Source organism: Hyperolius riggenbachi, chromosome 4 (assembly GCF_040937935.1).
Source record: "Hyperolius riggenbachi isolate aHypRig1 chromosome 4, aHypRig1.pri, whole genome shotgun sequence".
NCBI classification, from domain to species: Eukaryota; Metazoa; Chordata; class Amphibia; order Anura; family Hyperoliidae; genus Hyperolius; species Hyperolius riggenbachi.
This window is the reverse complement of record NC_090649.1, coordinates 255616915-255636054: the sequence shown is the minus strand read 5'-3', so window position 1 is coordinate 255636054 and position 19140 is coordinate 255616915. Positions and strand designations below refer to the sequence as shown.

Here is a 19140-nt window from a genome sequence, read left to right as displayed (position 1 = left end):
ATTTCTCAGTTTTCAGCCACTATAATTTGAAAATAATAAGTGATACTGTAGATTAAACCTACACATTTGATTTGCCTGCTTGTCCTGGTTATTACAGGGTTAAAGTATGATCCTAGTACAATGTATGGCGACAATATATTATTTGGAAATAAAGGTGCATTTTTTAATCATCCTTGCTCCCTAGTTAGCAAGATGTGCTCCTTTATACCCCCCCTCCCCCATACGTGGCCAGATGTGCCCGTTACCCTTCCCCAGCCCCTGATATGACTCTGTAACCCCCCCCCTCCACTTCAGTAAACCAGATGTGCCTGTTTATTTCTCCCCCCCCCCATAGTTAGCCTGATGTGTTTTTATTACCCCCTCCCCCCATTCATAGCCAGGTGCATGCCCTTTATGCTTCCCCCTCCCCAATTTATAGCCAGCTGTGCCCCTTTTAATTTGTATCCCCCCCATGGACAGCCAGGTGTTGGCCCTTTAAGAAATTGCCTTTCCACTGTAATACCCCCCTCCCCCTCCATGCTGCGATCGGGCATGGAGGATTACAATGTAACAATATTTACCTGACCTTGTTCCAGCGCCGATCACGATCTCCTCCCTGCAGTACCGCTGACAGCCTCACTATGCTGACCGGATCGGGTCCCGGCTTGATGACGTCATTAAGCCGGGACCCGGTTCACTCAGCATAGTGAGGCTGACAGCGGGACTACAGGGAGAGGATCGCGATCGGCGCTGGAACAAGGTCAGGTAAATATTGTTACATTGTAATCCTCCATGCTGCCCGATCGCAGCATGGAGGGGGAGGGGGGAATTACAGAGGATCGGGTGGGGGGATCGGAGACCCGGGAAGGGATGCCAGAGTAGTGTAGTTAGGGGGAGGGTGGTTAATGAGCCCAGGAGCGTGCTAGCACGCCCGCTGTGCTCATTAAATGACAGCAACTTATAATCACGTCATGTGGCTTTCAGGAGCCACTTGCAATGACGTGATTTTACTGTATTAGGGATATAAACTGGTTAATAGTGGTCATGCATTTATTACACCGACAGTAAGCCAATATTTTAATACCTTGTGTACAGCTCTGGTTGCTAACACTAAACAGACGTGTCTACATTGTTTCAGGTTAAATCTACAACTGAGACTTTAAGAGTTAAGTGTACGTTAATTTCCTCCTCATTTCATTGCAGAGACGTTTCCAAGTGAACAGTGCTGCTTGTTTATAATATTCACACTTAGGCTCATATCTTTCCTCTCACACAGCTTGGTCTTCACTTGTGGAATGTGTGAAAAAAAGCAACCACTCCTAGCAAATTATTATCTCATAAATGACAAGCTTTGAGTTGCATTCTCCTCCGGTTAATCTTTTTAGCCAGTAATTGTTGGTAACTATACCAAAGGAAAGGAAATACAGACACAAACACTCTTTAAATCAATGTTCCTCCATTTCATAAAATATCTCCTACATCCTCCCATAACTCTCTAATGATACTGCTTAAAGGGAAGTTCCAGTTTGTCAGTGGTGTTTTCCTGCAATTCCAAAGTGCCACCAAGAAGACTTGTACAAGATGTTTGTAGTTATAAGCTATGATTAAACGTGAGGAAATCGGTGGATTTTTTATTTCCTTTACTAAGCATGAATTTAGTTACATTTTATTGTTGGATTGGAGGACATTTGCATTTAATTCAAACTGTATACAGCTTGAAAATTGTTAAATTTAAATTGAGTATGCGCTCAGGATATGAAGTTACACTAGATGGTTCGCGTAATAAAGTAGTGTGATACAATACAATAAATAATTAAAGTTATATACGCGCTCTCTGTCTCAAGAACACAGGAATATACAGTCTCACACCAAGTAGCCAGTAAAGTCCTCAGACTGGTTCCTCAGAGTCCACCGTATTCCAGAATATCTGGCTCCTTAGTCCAGGACAATCATCTCAACATGTAAATGAAAAAAATATAAAAGTTTGAAAGTGCCAGCATTACTAGCCTCCTCGAGAGACCTGTGTGCAGAGGAAATGGAGTCACTCCTGGAAGTCACGGAAGTGCCTGCCCTACAATGCTGACTGCGAGCAGAAGAGGTGCCGCCTTGGGCTGCAGCCGCCTTTGTAGACTTTCCTGAAATCTGGCCCTGGTGAGAGGAAGAAGCTGGCTGTTGAGCTGGAATATAGTTGAGTTGCAGTAATATTGGAAACCTTGCCAGTGTTTGAAACTGAGTATTCCCTGGAGCATACCCCCATATATGATCAATCTTGCCTCCGGAGACCTTGGAGGATATTTAGGGTGAGTGCGGGCACATTGGGGGGTTGTGTCCCGGCACAGGTGGTTGGAAGGTGATCCTCAAAGGCACACGGTGTAACGTTCTCCTGGTGAAGGAGTGATTGAATGAAAGCAGTATTACGCTATGTACTTTTATATTTTTTTCATTTACATGTTGAGATGATTGTCCTGGACTAAGGAGCCAGATATTCTGGAATACGGTGGACTCTGAGGAACCAGTCTGAGGACTTTATTGGCTACTTGGTGTGAGACTGTATATTCCTGTGTTCTTGAGACAGAGAGCGTGTATATAACTTTAATTATTTACAGCTTGAAAATTGACTGTAAGGGCTCAAACCTACTAGCAGCCTTTTCTATGCGCTAGTGATTTGAAAAAGCTCTTGCTAACGCAATGCTTTGGGATTTTTTTTATAAAATCACATCGCTCAAGTGGGTTCACAACCGTAGCATTACATTAGCAAGAGTTTTCAAACCACAAAGCGCTCAGAAAAGTGCTCCTAGTTGGTTCCAGGCCTAAATGAAATATACATTACATTTGCATGCTAGCCAGAATGATTAGTATCTCATTGACTAGCTCCACTTATTGGGTTCATGCACAAAACTTATCTCATTATTTACCACCCCTTACTTAAAGAAAATCTGTAATGAAAAAAACTCCCCTGAGGAGTACTCACCTCGGGTGGGGGAAGCCTCCGGATCCTATTGAGGCTTCCCTGATCCTCCTCGGTCCCACGGCGGCGGAGAAAATCCTCTCGGAGCGGCGGCGATGTAAATATTTACCTTTTGGCTCCAGCGCAGGTGCAGTATCCGCTCTTCCCACGGAGATAGGTGAAAATAGCCAATCTCTGTCGGGCCGCTCTACTGCGCAGGCGCAAGTCGCCTGCGCAGTAGAGCGGACCCAACGGAGATCGGCTATTTCCGACTATTTCCATCAGAAGAGCCGCAACCGCGCCCCCGCTGGAGCTCGAAAAGGTAAATATTGCACAGGCTGTCGGATTTGTCGCCTGTGCTTTCCGGGGGCTGCAGCAAGACCGCCGTGGGACACAGGAGGACGGGGAAACCTCGATAGGGTCCAGAGGCTTCCCCCTACTGAGGTGAGTACCCCCCAGGGGAACTTTTTTCAGTACAGGTTTTCTTTAAGGTGACCATACACTGGTCGATGTGGCAAACAGATAGAACCCTCTCAGGTCATAATCTGATGAAAGAGGGATCTGTCTGATCAAATCCCTCCACTTTCTGTACGCAGATTCTCAATAGATTGCAGAATGGAATCTGTTGAAAATCTGTGCACGCTGCCTACTGGGTCCTCAGGTATCCCAGTTTCCCCCTCCCCAGGCCGTGCAGAGCTTACACACTCCTATCAGCTGGTGCGAGTCTTCTCTCCACCGCCAGGCTCTCCTCCCTGTGTTTTCTGTCCTGGCTGCCTGTGTCCCATGAAAAATACTAGAGGCATACATATCCGACACTGGGATGTACCTTACTTGACCACTAAAGTTCTTTAGCATTTGGCCTCTAGCGTTTGTGCTTCACTGCCTACACTACACGTCACTTCAACAACACTAGTGAGGCACTCCCGACCTGTCACCAATTGAACGATATCCTCCATCTGGTGAAAGCGATTGAATAAGCCAGATATTGATAGAAAAAAAAAAATCAAGTGTATGCCCACCATAGTTTTTTCACCTCATCTATAAAAATAACTTTTCAACACTTTCCAAGCAGAAAAATCACTCAAAGTTGTTCTTGAATAACTTAAGTTTTATAATATGTCCCACCTTAGTTTAGTACGTTTTTGCTTTGTTGGGTGCTTAAGGGCCCTTTTTCCACTACTAGCATTTTGCAATCTAATTCCGATTGCTTGCAGATTGCAAAATGCTAGGTACAGTGAAACTAATGGAAACTGCTCCGTTTGCAACATGATTTTCCCCCGAGTGCAATCCTGCTGCATTTTCTGTGTGATTGGACTTGAACAATATACTTTGCATGGGAGTGCAGAAAAATCGCATAGCAGTCGCACTGCTATGTACTGTTCCTGCGATTGAAAAGATTCTGCAAATGAAAATGTTTTTCCACCTTTTTTCTGGCGCAATTGGCTGAAGTGATGAATTTGGATATTTAGGTCGGTTTTTATCAGTGTTAGTGAAATCGAAAAATGCTACGTTTTATTTGTTAGCAAACAAACTTGTCAGAACAAGGCACACTGCTGACATTGTGAATTGCAGAGTAACTCATGCCTCTTGCAGAGGCATTTTGCCAAAAGGCATTTTTCCTTGCAGCTGCATCTATTGAACCATTGACCACCTGTGATTGATCTCACATGCAACTGTGATAGGTTGAAACTTGCATGAAAACAGGTTCAAACGTGAGATTTATCACACTAACCAGAGGGTGCTGGATATTCATGTTCATTTGAGTAATTCTTTAATCTTATAAAGATTATATATCTGATTAACTAGATGCGCTGGCTGTATTTCTGTTCTATTCTATTGTGAGAAACATCCACAGAAGTGAAATTTAGATATAATGGTAGCATAAATAGAAACTCACGTAAGCTTGGTGAAGCTCAAATTTCTAGTACACGTTAGCTTCATTATGACACTTCAAAGCGCAGTGAATTGAACAGTTGTAAAGATGCAATCAGAGGAACTGTGAACATACCCCTATTTTTATTGCCCTCACGGTACAAGGCAGAGGTTATTTATCACACTTCAAGTCAGCTATAAAATCCATGCTATTATTATAATCGCTAGAAAAGAAGGCAGTTTGAGAATGAAATCTATAGCCACACTGAATTTATCTCACATTTATTAGGTATGCCAGCCTTTATTCAGATGGCGCATTTTTCCTCAGCATAGAATTCCTTTGGGGCTATAGAGGTTAAAGAACAATGGCAAGTGAATGCTGAATCTCACTGTTTGAATTTTAATGATCACTAACTTGCATGTAGAGTAGGTTTCAAAGTATTTCCTGCGGCGTCAGGGGCTCTTTAATGGACCGTGTGCATAACAAATCAGGAATTGTGCTAGACTTTAGACCTAAAAAACAGAAATCTGAACAATGAGTAGACATTTATGGAAATAAGATTAAGGTAGGGTTTCTTGAAATCTAAATATGCTGTTTGTCACTAGAACACTTGTCCAATAATGCTGTACATTTTGTTTGTGCATGATAAAACCATAGTTATAATAGTTAAAGCAAATGAAAAAAAAAACTTAGGATGTATTGTATGTGTATAAGTGGATAATGAATAGAACATTCATAGCAAAGAAAAGAGTCTCTTATTTTTTATTTTCAGTTATAGCTTTTTTTTCATACCACTGCATCATTCTGCCATATTTGCAGTTTACAAACTATACCCTATTTTTTAAACTATAAAACAGAACAGAGCTAATGACTCTTTGAACATTCCTGTAGTAAAACCTTATCCTCAACCTGTATCTTTTTTACAATATTTATTTTTAAATACTTTAGTCAGTCTTTGCCCTTTGTAAAATCTTATCTCACCCCCTGACTTTCATTGCTAAATGTATCACAGGTGCTAGCATCTTTACTCCTGGCAAGGTGTATAACTGCTAATGGTTACTTCTCCAGCCTCTGTTGAGCAAGAAAATAAGTTGATCTCCAAGAGTGCGCTGGGTAAAAAGAGCAAATTTACATCATTGCCCTGGCAGAACATCACTTAGGGGTGGGTCTACATACTAATATCCAGATGCCAGGTGGCATGATGCGTTAATGGTTAACACTTGGGACTCTCGCCTTGCAAAGCTAGGCTTGAATTCTAGCCAGCCAGGACACACTCTGCATGGAATGTGTATGTTTTCCCTGTGTTTGCATGGATTTCCTACATGAGTTCAAGATCCCTCCCACAACCCAAAATATAATACTAGGTTAAGATGCTTTTCCTAAAATTAACTCTATGTTGTAGGGATTGGGATCTTTGTGGAAGGGACAGAAAGCTATTTAAAAATTCAATGTACTCTGTATGAACTGCATTATGTAAAGATAAAATAATTATTATAATGTGGGAAAACCTCATCTGATTGCCGGTTCCCCTAAGATACGCCAACACCGAAATACTCTCCGCCATGAACATTTAAAATAACTGTGAGTTAAAACGGGCACAGATGTACCCGATAGTAGAATATTAGTAAAGCTATGGATATTCTACTAGGTTTAGTTGCCATTAGTAGAATATCGGTAACTTTACCAATATTTTGATACCATTTCACCATTTTGACCCCTTTCACATTACCCCTCCCATACCTACACCTAACACTAACCTCCCCACTTAGGCCCAACACTACCCCCATCTATGCCTAACACTACCCTTCCCCCAACTAAAGCTAACCTTCCCTGCTATCCTGCCTCCCTGCTTTTAAATCGCACTGTTCCCACTTCTAATTTTGAAAGCCAGAGTTTGGCTATAGTATAGCGGAACTCCGGCACCCACTATAGGCACAATTTAACCGGTGCCTAAATCACCACCCCAACGCCACCACAGCCACAATCTTAAATCAGCCTATGGCAGACGCACAAATTATCACGCATATCTGCGCCTTAATTAAGTGATCAGTCTCAACTCTCTACCTCCCTCCCATTTACAGCATAAAGATTTGGCACATGAAAATTCATGTTTCTGTGGCCAGCTTTAGTTCCTACACGGGAGTCACAAGATAATTGTTTGGAATTGTATTGCTTGGCATGAAAGCTGGTGTTTTGTTCTCCTACCCAGGTCACTGATTGACCAGTGCCTAGTTTCCAGTTGTCAAGAAAGCACCATGGCAGTTAAACATTGTGAAACCCATTGAGCGTATAGTTTGCATCCAGGCCAGACTGAGAAATGACTGTGCAGGCTATAGAATAAACGTGATACACAGCATCTAGGATACAATACAATGAATGCTGCTTTTGTTCTCCCCAGTAGTTCAGTCCAAGCTGTCTGATGAAATCGCTCTACTATGGAATGTTATGAATCAGTTACAAGTTTGTTTATAGTATGTATGTGCTAGGACAGGAAAATCCCTCCTTATGCCTTTCACAAAGTGTAATTAACCACTTTATTGCAGAGCACTGCCAATCCTTGCTTAAGCAGCACAATGCTCCTACACAAAGCTGGTATAGTCTTCTTGTTTTCATTACTTACACATTGCTTCTGTTAGTGTATGTTTTACTTGTACTTAGGAGTGCATTTTTATGTTGCTTTTCTCCACACTAAAAATGGAATACCTTAAATATGTATAATATATACTTGCCATTCGAGTGCCTGGACTATAATCTGGAGTCACTGAACCAATTTCAGATTGAATTTGTTATTATATATTATACCTCTTTATTAACCACACATGGCTAGCCAAATTAAAGATCATCTTCCTGCACAAATTGTTTTAGTTCCTTATCAGCACTGAGTGGCAGAGCTTGGTTCTAGCTGCATAAAATTTCTAAATTTCTAAAAACTAGTGAATAAATTGCTTATAAACTACCTGGTCAGGAGTTCCTCAGCAACTGTGCTGCTTCCTTGTAGACCCTGTAAATTGATCTTCTTTGTATGTACCAAATTGGTAGCCTGAACCTGTTAACAAACCAGTGTTTCACCACTCCCATTCCATTACTACAATAAAAAAACAAACACCAGCCATTTCCTGCAGCATAGATCTACAGTCTACAATGTTCTCTGAGAGCTCTGTGTGTGCTCCATGCCCTTGCAGTCTTAAACAAAATCTGACATATTTTGGACTAGTACATCTCCTCATGCAGGCTCCCCCAGGAGTTCCTTTATTTTCAAAAGTACTCTCTGGATGGGCATTCCAGCTGCCAGAATAGTGGCACCCAAAGAGACAGGCCGACTGACATCTTTGTATAGGTCCTTTGCAGAGAATTCTTTTAAAAGGAATGCAGGAAATACTGAGAATCCCATATGTTTTGTGCTCCGATGCCCTTTGTTCACTAACCCCTGTGCACAGCTAGCAATAGAGCAGCTCTATGATCTTTGTGTCCCACCCAGCAATTTCTTCCTTCTCCTCTTGAGGTCATCTGTTTTTTATCTTCCCGCTGCCCCTCCCTTTGGCATTATCTTGGGGAAGAAGGGAGTAGAGCAGAGCAGACATGGGATACTCGAGGAGGAAGAGGAAACAGCCTTCTGCTGCAGGGATATGTAACTATGACAACCATTCTACTGCCAACTCTGCAACATTATCTAAGCCCACCGGCTGTCCACCTCCTGGGTCTTTATGGCCTTCCCACAAATCCAGTATATTAGGGACATTTTGATCACTGAAGGAAATGTGCAGTAGGGAACACTGATGTTGCACTGTGATCACTATACATGACAGTGGCCCATATTATTATTATTATTTATTGTATTTATAAAGCGCCAACATATTACGCAGCGCTGTACTGGCCCATGTGCAATTAACCTTTTCTCCTGGCTTATCTCCTAGAAGATAATTGTAATATTCTCTTTAAAATAACTTTCAATAATTTTAATATTGAAAAAGTACCTAAAAGTTGGTAAAAAAAAAGCACTATCTAAATTATTTTGAGTATTTTCTTGCATTTTATGACAAGGTGTAAAAATATCACCTAGGCAAAAACTCAGGAAAAAGAGTGAATTGCATATGGGCCAGCATGTTTAATGTTAATGTCCAAACTATTTTCTCAGCGCCTGATTGGATGTGATTGGATGTCTGTAATCATCAACAAATCATCTCAAACTTCACTATAACTTTGCTTGAATAAACCATCTGTAATCATGACACCCTGTTAGGTACATTATAGTGTGAAGGTTTATTAGGAAAATAAATCTAACATCCCCTTTCTTGCAACTATACACAATTACACACAAATGCATCCTAACGTTTAATTAGGTATTTCCTTATCTATTTAGCATAGTATTCTTTGCATCATAGCATTGTGTCCACCATTTCTGCCTACCATTTGCTGACCAAGATATAATGTGCACATGTACCTCAAAACATGCAGAATAACAGATTTCTAGCCATACAGTCACAACAAGATGCACATTGTATATTCAATGTTCTGGACAGACGTGAAAGCCTATGTTGATTTAGCACATTTTTATCATCAGCCAAGACTACAATTTTTAAAGCTGTCCGGCTATCCTTCCTGTCTATTTTCCTATCCTGGCCATGGCATGGTGTGTAGAAGCAGGCAGAATTAATTATTAAATGCAGAATCACTGCTGACTTGATGAGAGATTAACTGGTACTTTACTGTGTTTATACATGGACATTGTAGCTGTCAAGTTATCTCACTACACTTGAGGGACTTTGAACAATTGCAGTGCTGATATTAATGTTGGCAATTTCCCTGTTTTCTCTTTTTTTTTTTTTTTTTTTTGCAGGTCACTGCTAGAGGATTTGGTCCATTGTTGCAGTTTGCCTACACGGCGAAGCTATTACTGAGCAGAGAAAACATCCAAGAGGTCATCCAATGTGCCGAATTCTTGCGGATGCACAACCTAGAGGATTCCTGCTTCCGCTTTCTTCAGACGCAGCTTTTAAATAATGAGGATGGCTTATTTCTGTGTAAAAAAGACACCTCATGCCAGCGTGTACACAATGAGACTTTTGATTGTGAAGAGGAAACCATGGAATCTGAAACCTCAAAGATATCTTGCCCCAAGGAAAGAATGCACCACGAGCCTTTTAACTTTGGTTCAGGTGATAGAACAGCAGACAGAAATGAAGTAATTTTGCCTAATTCCAATATGCAAAGGGATAATAAGGAAAGTTTAGACAAGGATCCCGTAATCCGCTACCCACGTTATAAGAAATACCAGCTGGCTTGTACTAAGAATGTCTACAATACATCACATAGTACCTCAGGTTTTACAAGCACATTCAATGAACATAACTCGGAAATAGACCTGAAATCAGGACTTCCTATAAGCCAGATCAAAAGTGAGCCTCAAGATGATGATAATGAAGAAGAGAGTGTCACGCTTTGCTTGTCAGGAGATGATAGTGACATCAGGGATAAAGAAGGGGATGTGGATATGACAAGGAAGCAATCCAGCCCAGCTAGTATTGATAGCCTAAAGTGTGTGTCATCTCCTTCCAGTCTAAGGACTTTTTTCAGTCGAACAAAAGAGGGGGATTTCATAGACTTGCCTGCCACTTCCCATCCACGCTTTGTTAGAAGTCCTTCAAGCCCTGTAGAAAAGGGAGCAACTCAGGGTGACCACAAAACTGAATACATCCCTTTCAGTGGGAATTATGATTTATCCAATGAACCTCACAAAGATTCCTCTAGCTTCCTCATGGCATCCCCTCTCCAAAATTCTGGCTCAGATCTTGCTTCTAAGCATGAGGTGGAACTAGACAGGAGAAGTGTCATATTCTCTTCAAGTGCTTGTGACCAAATAAGCACTCCGGTGCAATCATATTCTGGTATGAGCTGCTTGGACAAAGAATTTTCTGAGCATGTGCCAAAGGGTCTGTGGGCAGGAGCAAGCCATTCGCTCCCTAGCTCGCACACCTTTTCCCACAGTGGGCTGGTAGCAGACCCTTTGCCGGGTAGACTGCGGCCAAACTCTAGCTGCCCTGTGCCAATTAAGGTATGTCCCCGTTCCCCACCTTTGGACACCAGAACCAGAACGTCCAGCTCCTGCTCCTCGTACTCGTATGCAGAAGATGGCAGTGGTGGGTCCCCTTGTAGTCTCCCACTCTGTGAATTTTCTTCATCTCCCTGTTCACAAGGCCCACGTTTTCTACCCAGTGACCATCAAGAAGCTTGTTCAGTTGTAGACTCAATCTATAACCAAGTCAGACCACAGATAAAATGTGAGCAATCATATGGAACAAACTCAAGTGACGAATCTGGATCATTTTCAGAAGCAGACAGTGAGTCATGTCCTGTACAAGACAGGGGGCATGAGGTAAGAAATCTCAATGAATTTGATATATCCTCAGCAAAATGTCATGCAAAATTAAGAAAAACAACTCCTACTCTTTTTCTTCTTTGCATTGTTTCACTTTCAGCACAGCCACATTGCACTCAGTTTAAAATAAAATTGCTTCAACTTAAACTGCTAGAATGCACTAAAATCACAACTCTGATATAAAGAATAGGCATATAGGGTCAAAATATTTCCATGTGTTTAAGGGTTATACAATATACATTTGGAATCATGATAGCTTTTCATTGAAGTAATGTTTTTGCCTTTTCTGTGTTCAGACACAATACTCTGTGGCAGCCAAATGAATAGCAGCCTATGCCGCCCCCATATGTGTGTGCGCCAGGCCAAAATTCAAGTGAACAAACAGAAGAGTACAACTGTTCACCAAATAATTATTTGAGTTAGACAATATTTGGCTTTTGTCTCTTTTTTTATTGCCCACTAATTTGATATTTTCCTTTCCTCCAACACAGCCACGCTATAATAAAGGAGCATTTCGTAATAAGAGTTGAATACACTAGTTAAGCACTATAAAATAATGTTTGATTCTTTTAGTTGGTCTGAAAGCTTTAAAGGACTTACGAGGTGAATTGCTTAACCACTTGAGGACCCACCCTTTACCCCCCCTTAAGGACCAGCGTTATTTTTTGTGATCTGTGCTGGGTGGGCTCTGCAGCCCCCAGCACAGATCAGGTTTCATGCAGAGCGATCAGATCGCCCCCCTTTCCCCCCCCCCCCTATGGGGATGGTGTGCAGGGGGGGTCTGATCGCTCTGGTGGGCAGGCTAGTTGCGGGGGGGGCACCTCAAAGCCCCCCTCCGCGGCGACATTCACCCCCCTCCCTCTCCTACTTGTCCCCCCAGTGATCGGGGCTGCACAGGACGCTATCCGTCCTGTGCAGCCAGTGACAGGACGTCCCCTGTCACATGGCGGCGATCCCCGGCCGCTGATTGGCCGGGGATCGCCGATCTGCCTTACGGCGCTGCTGCGCAGCAGCGCCGTACAATGTAAACAAAGCGGATTATTTCCGCTTGTGTTTACATTTAGCCTGCGAGCCGCCATCGGCGGCCCGCAGGCTATTCACGGAGCCCCCCGCCGTGAATTGACAGGAAGCAGCCGCTCGCGCGAGCGGCTGCTTCCTGATTAATCAGCCTGCAGCTGGCGACGCAGTACTGCGTCGCTGGTCCTGCAGCTGCCACTTTGCCGACGCACGGTATAAGCGTGCGGTCGGCAAGTGGTTAAAAAAAGTTATGTACCTCATTGCTAAAGCAGACCTCAGGGCAGACGAACAGCACCTTCCTTTTCACTATCAGGTGCTTTATCAGCCTAATCCACGTTTCATTGTAGCTCCCGACCCTCCACAGGGTCGCCTTATCAGAATCGCCGCTTTAAAAATCTACCTCCTGTGCAGCTCGCATAGCCGTGGCTGCACAGGATTACAGCCCTGCCCGTGGCCACCCTCACTCCATTCGCTCCGTTATACGTCATGTGGGAGGCTCCACATGACCACCCACATGACTAACTACACTGCCAGCCAGCCGTGCCCCCTCAGCAGAGAATACAAGCGCTGAGCGAGCGAGTCCTCACTCGCTCAGCGCTTGTATTCTCTGTACATTGTACTAGGAAAAAATGTAAACGTTGCAATAACCGGGAAAAATGAGCAAATAAAATGTGTGGGTTTTATAAACAGTAGAACGTTTTTTTATTTTAACACTATAATGGCGGAAAACTGAGAAATTTTTTTTTCCATTTTTTTTTCTTCTTATTCCAATTAAAATGTGTTTACAATAAAGTAATTCCTAGCATAATATAACTCCCAAAGAAAGCCTCATTTGTGGTGGATAAAAAAAACAAAAAAAACAAAATCTAAATCATGTCGTTGTGATTAGTTATGATTAAATTATTGGTAAAAGAATGAGAGGAGCACTGACAGATGAAAATTGCTCTTCTCTTAAAGGGGTAAAAACCCTCAGTGGTTAAGTGGTTAAATTCTGGCAAAACTGAATCATGTTCAATTCAATTGAAATTTCACTTGGCTGTTCTAAGCCATCTAAACGCATTGCACAGATTTGTAGCAAAGGTTATTGAGGAGATTGAGTCCCAGGTAATGGTAATGGTCGTTCCAGTAAAGTCTCTTAGAAGGCTGTGCTAAATAGAGGCCTCTTTCAGACGGCAGCTGAAGGTGGTGAATACTCCTGTGCACCAGTCAGGCACTGGGTACCGGGAATGGAAATACCCCCCCCCCCCCCCCCCCATGGAGTTGAATCTGAATGTGGCCATGCTCATACGCAGCCTGTTGCATTCTCTAGCCACGGAGTAACACCACTGCGTATCAGGCGATAACATGCATGGTGTTACAAACACTTCCAATCAACATTTTAATTGCACCTGAACAGCGTTCATGGCCAGCAGTTGGGATGCTGAACTGCTCCATAAGCACTTTTTATGGTTGTGATCTGTCAAAATATAAAGCAGGTTCTATTTTTCTTTCTTTGTCTCCCACATGTGAATCTGAAGCAGTCTATTGGTTTCAATAGGCTGTCATTCCTTTTTCTAAATTTGTGTGAGGTGATCGTGGCCAGTGGGACCTAACTCTAAAGCAGACCACCATTTTTCTGTCAGACTGGCCTTCTTACATTCTTTTCCCTGTATTCCTTTGTGTATTTTTAGTGGTGTCCAATAATCATACATGACTGTAAGCAATCCGCCTGCAGCCAGCTTGCTAATGATGACTCAAAGGAGAAACAAGTAGTGTTTAGCGGGCCTAGTTTATGAATACATATGGCAGCTAATGAGAAATGTACCGTAGTTTAATGTTGCAATTTCTGCATTTGTTTGCCACCATCCGCATTAGCTTTACAATAACAAACTGAACATATAGTAGACTACAGCAAATCAAGTGGTCACAGAAAAAAATTCTCCTCTTCATAATCGGGATAAATATTAGTAATAATAAAAATGAATTAATGTACATTGTTCAGTTTCAAAAAAATGTAGAAGCCTTCCAACATTCAGGTACTGGCCTGCAAATATGTGTTCTAATCTGAAGTTTTTGAGAGCACACTGTCTCAAAAGTAAAATGTCAGTGGTTGATATAATTCAGTATGTTGTTCTGGAAGCATCTCTCCAACTATGGTTAAAATCCATATTGGGGTTTGGAGCCTTGATCTTATCACTGATAATTGCCACTAGGAATATCTTCTTTTGAGATGAACTTCTTTTACTGAGGCAGGTTAAAACTTTCCAATACCAACATGGGCCCTATCACAAGCCCCCTTGTAGCCGGACCCCACAATGCTTTCCAATCGGTTTCAGCACACAGACCATGCAATCGGTGGTCGCAATCGGTGCGCAGAAACCACTGGAATTTGGCAGCAGACCGACTAGAAGGGAGCCTGTGAGTTACGGTAATACAAATTACACACTATTTCAGGTTATAACTGCCACCACTCCTACCGAGGTGTAGGAGACCTACCTAATACTGAGACTAATACCTGCAAATAAAAATGTTTAAAACACACTCTAGTTTATCTAGCTATCAACCGTAGTAGCGACTCTTCAGAAGCTAAAATTCTTTCTGTGTGGCTGAATAGCAGGTGTAGCTGAACAAATAAAACAACTTTTTAATTGTTTATTATTAATGCAATCAAAATAATTAATCTATACAGAAAATCATTAAAATCAACAATTTTAGAGACATTAGTAGCCAGTATGAAAATAAAAATAGGGGAATAAATAAACTGATACTTAAGCTCAGGTGAAAGTATGTCCTTTCTGGGAAAAGAAATACAAAGTCCTTGGTTTCAGAGTGGAGGACTCAGTGTCAAAGTCCAAACAAGCCGGATGCCAGCATGTCCTCAACCTGGCCAGGATGTAATCAGGATGATGTTTCAAAGTGGAGGACATTGATTTTGGGTCCTCTGCCATTTTCATACTGCTGACACAGTAGGAGGGAGTGAGGGCGGGAACCACACACCCCCTTAGAACATGAGATGAGCCCTCCCCCTTCTACTGGGAACCAAAAAATCATATCTAACCGTATATGGACTCTATCTCACAGAACTGTACAGGTCAGGGCAGATTTAATAGCATTTTCCGGTCAGTCTGAATTTATCCAGCACAATGATATCAAACACGAGGGGTAGGACCCTGGTGGTATCACCAGGTCACTTTCAAACTGCCTAACTGACAGCCCATAACTCAGAATGTTCTGAAATCGTCTCAGTACAAGCGCCAGGCAAGGTCCGACACACTCTGTGAGTTTGAAGGGCCTGGCAGTCTTGCAACACAGGAAATATGACAAATAGTGCAGTTTATAGATTATTATAGACATCTAGGAGTTACAGCAGGTCAGTTCTAGGTTAAGGGCTCAGCGGGGTGTCTTTGAAGCTAAGACAGCAGAGCTACGTGTCGGCTTCCCTGCTGAGATCGGGGCCGAGGAGTCTCACACTCTCTCCGTTAAATTGTTTCTGTCAGGCTACTTATCTGACTTCATCTGATGGATGGGCCCTTAGCATAGCTGGGTGCCTGGCACAATTTCCTGCTAAATGCTTCCTGTCATTTGGTAAAAGGAAAACAAGCTGTCTTATAAAAACAAGAATTGTCATTCTGATCGCTGCAATGAATGCGCAAATCTACCCGGGAAGCGATCAGAAAATCGACTGCGTGAATCTACCCGATTCGCCTGCGCTCCTCACGGCTGATCCGTGACAGGCCCTAATTCAATCAACTTTTCTCCCGAGTTTTCTCCCAGGAGGTACAGTTTCATGTTCTGTAAAAAATCACTATTTAGTACTTCACAGCTGGATAAGTGCTAAACCAATAGGTAAAATGGTTAACTTATGTTGAGTATTTTCTTGCATGGTGGTTGTTTAAAGGGTATTTTATTAACAAGGTGGTGAAATATCTCTTGGGAGAAAAGTCAGGAGAAAAAGTTAACTGAATATGGGCCATGTAGAACCGACTCTTTCACCAACTAATTATATTTTACCTTTTTAGAATATCTCTATTTAAAGTGAATTAAGATGAAAATCAACTGATGAGATAAATTATATCTATCTTCCTACTCCTAAAATAACCTTTTTTTTTATATCACAGTTTTTATACTCGCAAGCAAGCCGACCCGCATATAAGCCGACCCCCCAACTTTTTCCTGAAAAACCAGGAAAAAATGATTGACCCTCATATAAGCCGGGGGTAGGAAATGCTGGCCGTGTGATCCCCCCAGTGTGTCCCAGTATAGTTAGTATAGTGCCCAGTATAGCTAGTGAAGTGCCCAGTATAGCTAATATAGTGCCCAGTATAGCTAGTATAGTGCCCCAGTATAGCTAGTATATTGCCTAGTATAGCTAGTATAGTGCTCAGTATAGCTAGTATAGTGCTCAGTATAGCTAGTATAGTGCTCAGTATAGCCAGTATAGTGCCCAGTATAGCTAGTATAGTGCTCAGTATAGCCAGTATAGTGCCCCAGTATAGCTAGTATAGTGCCTAGTATAGCTAGTATAGTGCCCCAGTATAGCTAGTATAGTGCCCCAGTATAGCTAGTATAGTGTCCCAGTATAGCTAGTATAGTGCCCCAGTATAGCTAGTATAGTGCCCCAGTATAGCTAGTATAGTGCCCCAGTATAGCTAGTATAGTGCCCCAGTATAGCTAGTATAGTGCCCCCCATAGCTAGTATAGTGCCCCCCATAGCTAGTATAGTGCCCCATTATAGCTAGTTTATTGCCCCCCATAGCTAGTATAGAGCCCAGTATAGCTAGTATAGTGCCCCCCATAGCTAGTATAGTGCCCAGCATAGCTAGTATAGTGCCCCCCGCCTCAAGCAACCCCCGCCCCCCCCCCCCCCCCCCCGCGGCCGCCGCTGCTATTAGCTTACCCTGCGGCTGCCGGCTTCCGTCTCCCTGGCATGGAAATAGATCACAGCAGCTCGCTCCACGGCGGCTGCTGTGTGATGACAGGAAGCTGTAGGGAGAGCGGCTTCCTGTAATGGCGATGTGTATCACCGTTACTATGGAAACCGCTCTGCCTACGACCTACGACCACCGACCAACGTGACTCGCAAGCAAGCCGACCCCCCAACTTTTGGCCCACTTTTGGGGGGTCAAAAATTTGGCTTGCTTGCAAGTCTATACGGTATATATTATAGTTATATAATGTTAGTTTAATGGTTTACTATTTCTTCTCAATAACAATAAGCTAAAATGTACTATAACTATTGACCTTTTATTGTATCCCCCGCACTCTCAAAAGTTGTTCTCTGCCAGGCAAGAGTTTTATGGCTGTAATTCCTTATCAGTGAGGGTTACTCTAAAGTCCGACCAGGTCCCAACTGGGGAGAATCTCACTTGCATACCTGAATATTTAACTTTGTTAGGCAAAAAAAAGAAAACAAATGATCATTTATTAATATGCTTGGCATTGTATACATTTCTATCTCATCCTGTCACCTCAGGTACACTTTAACCGACATAAATTACTTCCACTATTGCACACCAGGCAGGATCTCCATGCTGAGGGAATGTCTGCTGTACTATATGTTCTTGCAAATGTAATAACCAACAAACCTTTTAGAAGTAACTTGTATGCTGCTCCCTCTACAAATTATATAATGCAAGGCTGCACATGCATGTACAGCAGTCTGCTGCTACCTGTTTTGGCTGACTAATTATCTGTGCTATTCTTTCTTGCACCTGGATTTCACTTGCAGCAAACCACTGTCCCAATTTATCTATGCCTGCTATTTGCTTGTGAGGAACTCAGTGTTGCTACTATGGTGTGTCACTACAAATGTATTGACATGGTTGCTAAGGAATGAACAGCGATTGATCCATTTCCACTTAATATGGAGATTCAATTATAATAATTCAAGACTTTTGACAGCATAGTGGCCTATTCTTATACCTGCAGGAACTGCATTGAGTAAATACGCGGCCTTTGAACACAAGATAACAATTTACAATCAATTAGTATACGGTGTCTGTTGTAAATGTATTTGCAAGGCAGTAATGGCTTTTCACTCTATTTTTTTTTTTTTATACTTTTTTTATATAGTGTTAGTGTATATTATGATTCAGTAAAGGTTATGCACTAATCATTTATACATTGCCAGCAATTGTGTTTAGGAGTCTGTCTTCTTTCTCTTCCCTTTACCCTTTCCCATCCTATTAATTTTGGCTGCTTTGTGTGGATTTCAAAATTTGCTCTACATCTGTAGCAGCATTCAATTGGTATGTTTCCTTTATAAAGTTGTATTCATGCCTTTAGCGTAATGCTTATGTCTTGTAAATGAATATGAATGATGGGCTTGAGTCAGGTTATAAAGCTAGATCACCTCTGCAGAGATGATGGGTACACTGCCTACCTGTGGTATTTTTTTTTTTACTTTATACAGATTCCTCTATATTGGCAGAGTGAATAATAGACCTGTAAAAAGAGTGCAGGATAAATTTGGGCGGTGGGTGAAGCACTAGTAGAATATCGGCAATACTGTCAAGGTTCTAATAAGTCTTCTAGCTCCTACAGACATTAATCTTCCCCCTAGCCACCCCTAAAACTAGCCCTACTATTTACCCTGTGCCTAATAGTACTCATCCCTTCTTTAACCTAATTTGGGCTTCTGCTATGTCCAGTGCAAAAATTATACACCTGCCGCTGCAAATGCATGAATAAAACTTTATTGAGGAAACAAATGAAGAAATTGAATGCCGCTACAAATATGGAGCACATTCTGAAATGCAAACTGACCATAAATGGCGTGCAAACTGACCATTCAAAGCAACCCAAAAGTAAAGGAAGGAGAAAGTGAAAAGGGAGAGAGAGAAGAAAAAATGACTGAGCACCTAAACACAATACCGGCAATAATGGCCTATGGCAGTACCAAATTAACCTGCCTCGGTATGAATACACTACAACAACAAATTCACAGTATAAACAACTGTGTACGTTGGG

General features: G+C 42.2%; 1 protein-coding gene across 8 annotated transcripts in view; it reads left to right on the top strand.

Moving 5' to 3' along the window:
• BACH2 (BTB domain and CNC homolog 2) overlaps positions 1-19140 on the top strand; it is a 351992-nt gene that overhangs the window by 320546 nt on the left and 12306 nt on the right. For all 8 annotated transcript variants that reach the window (XM_068231170.1, XM_068231163.1, XM_068231166.1 and 5 more), the window contains one exon: positions 9637-11172. In XM_068231170.1, the coding sequence (XP_068087271.1) occupies positions 9637-11172 (1536 nt within the window). The remainder of the gene's footprint in view (positions 1-9636; positions 11173-19140) is intronic.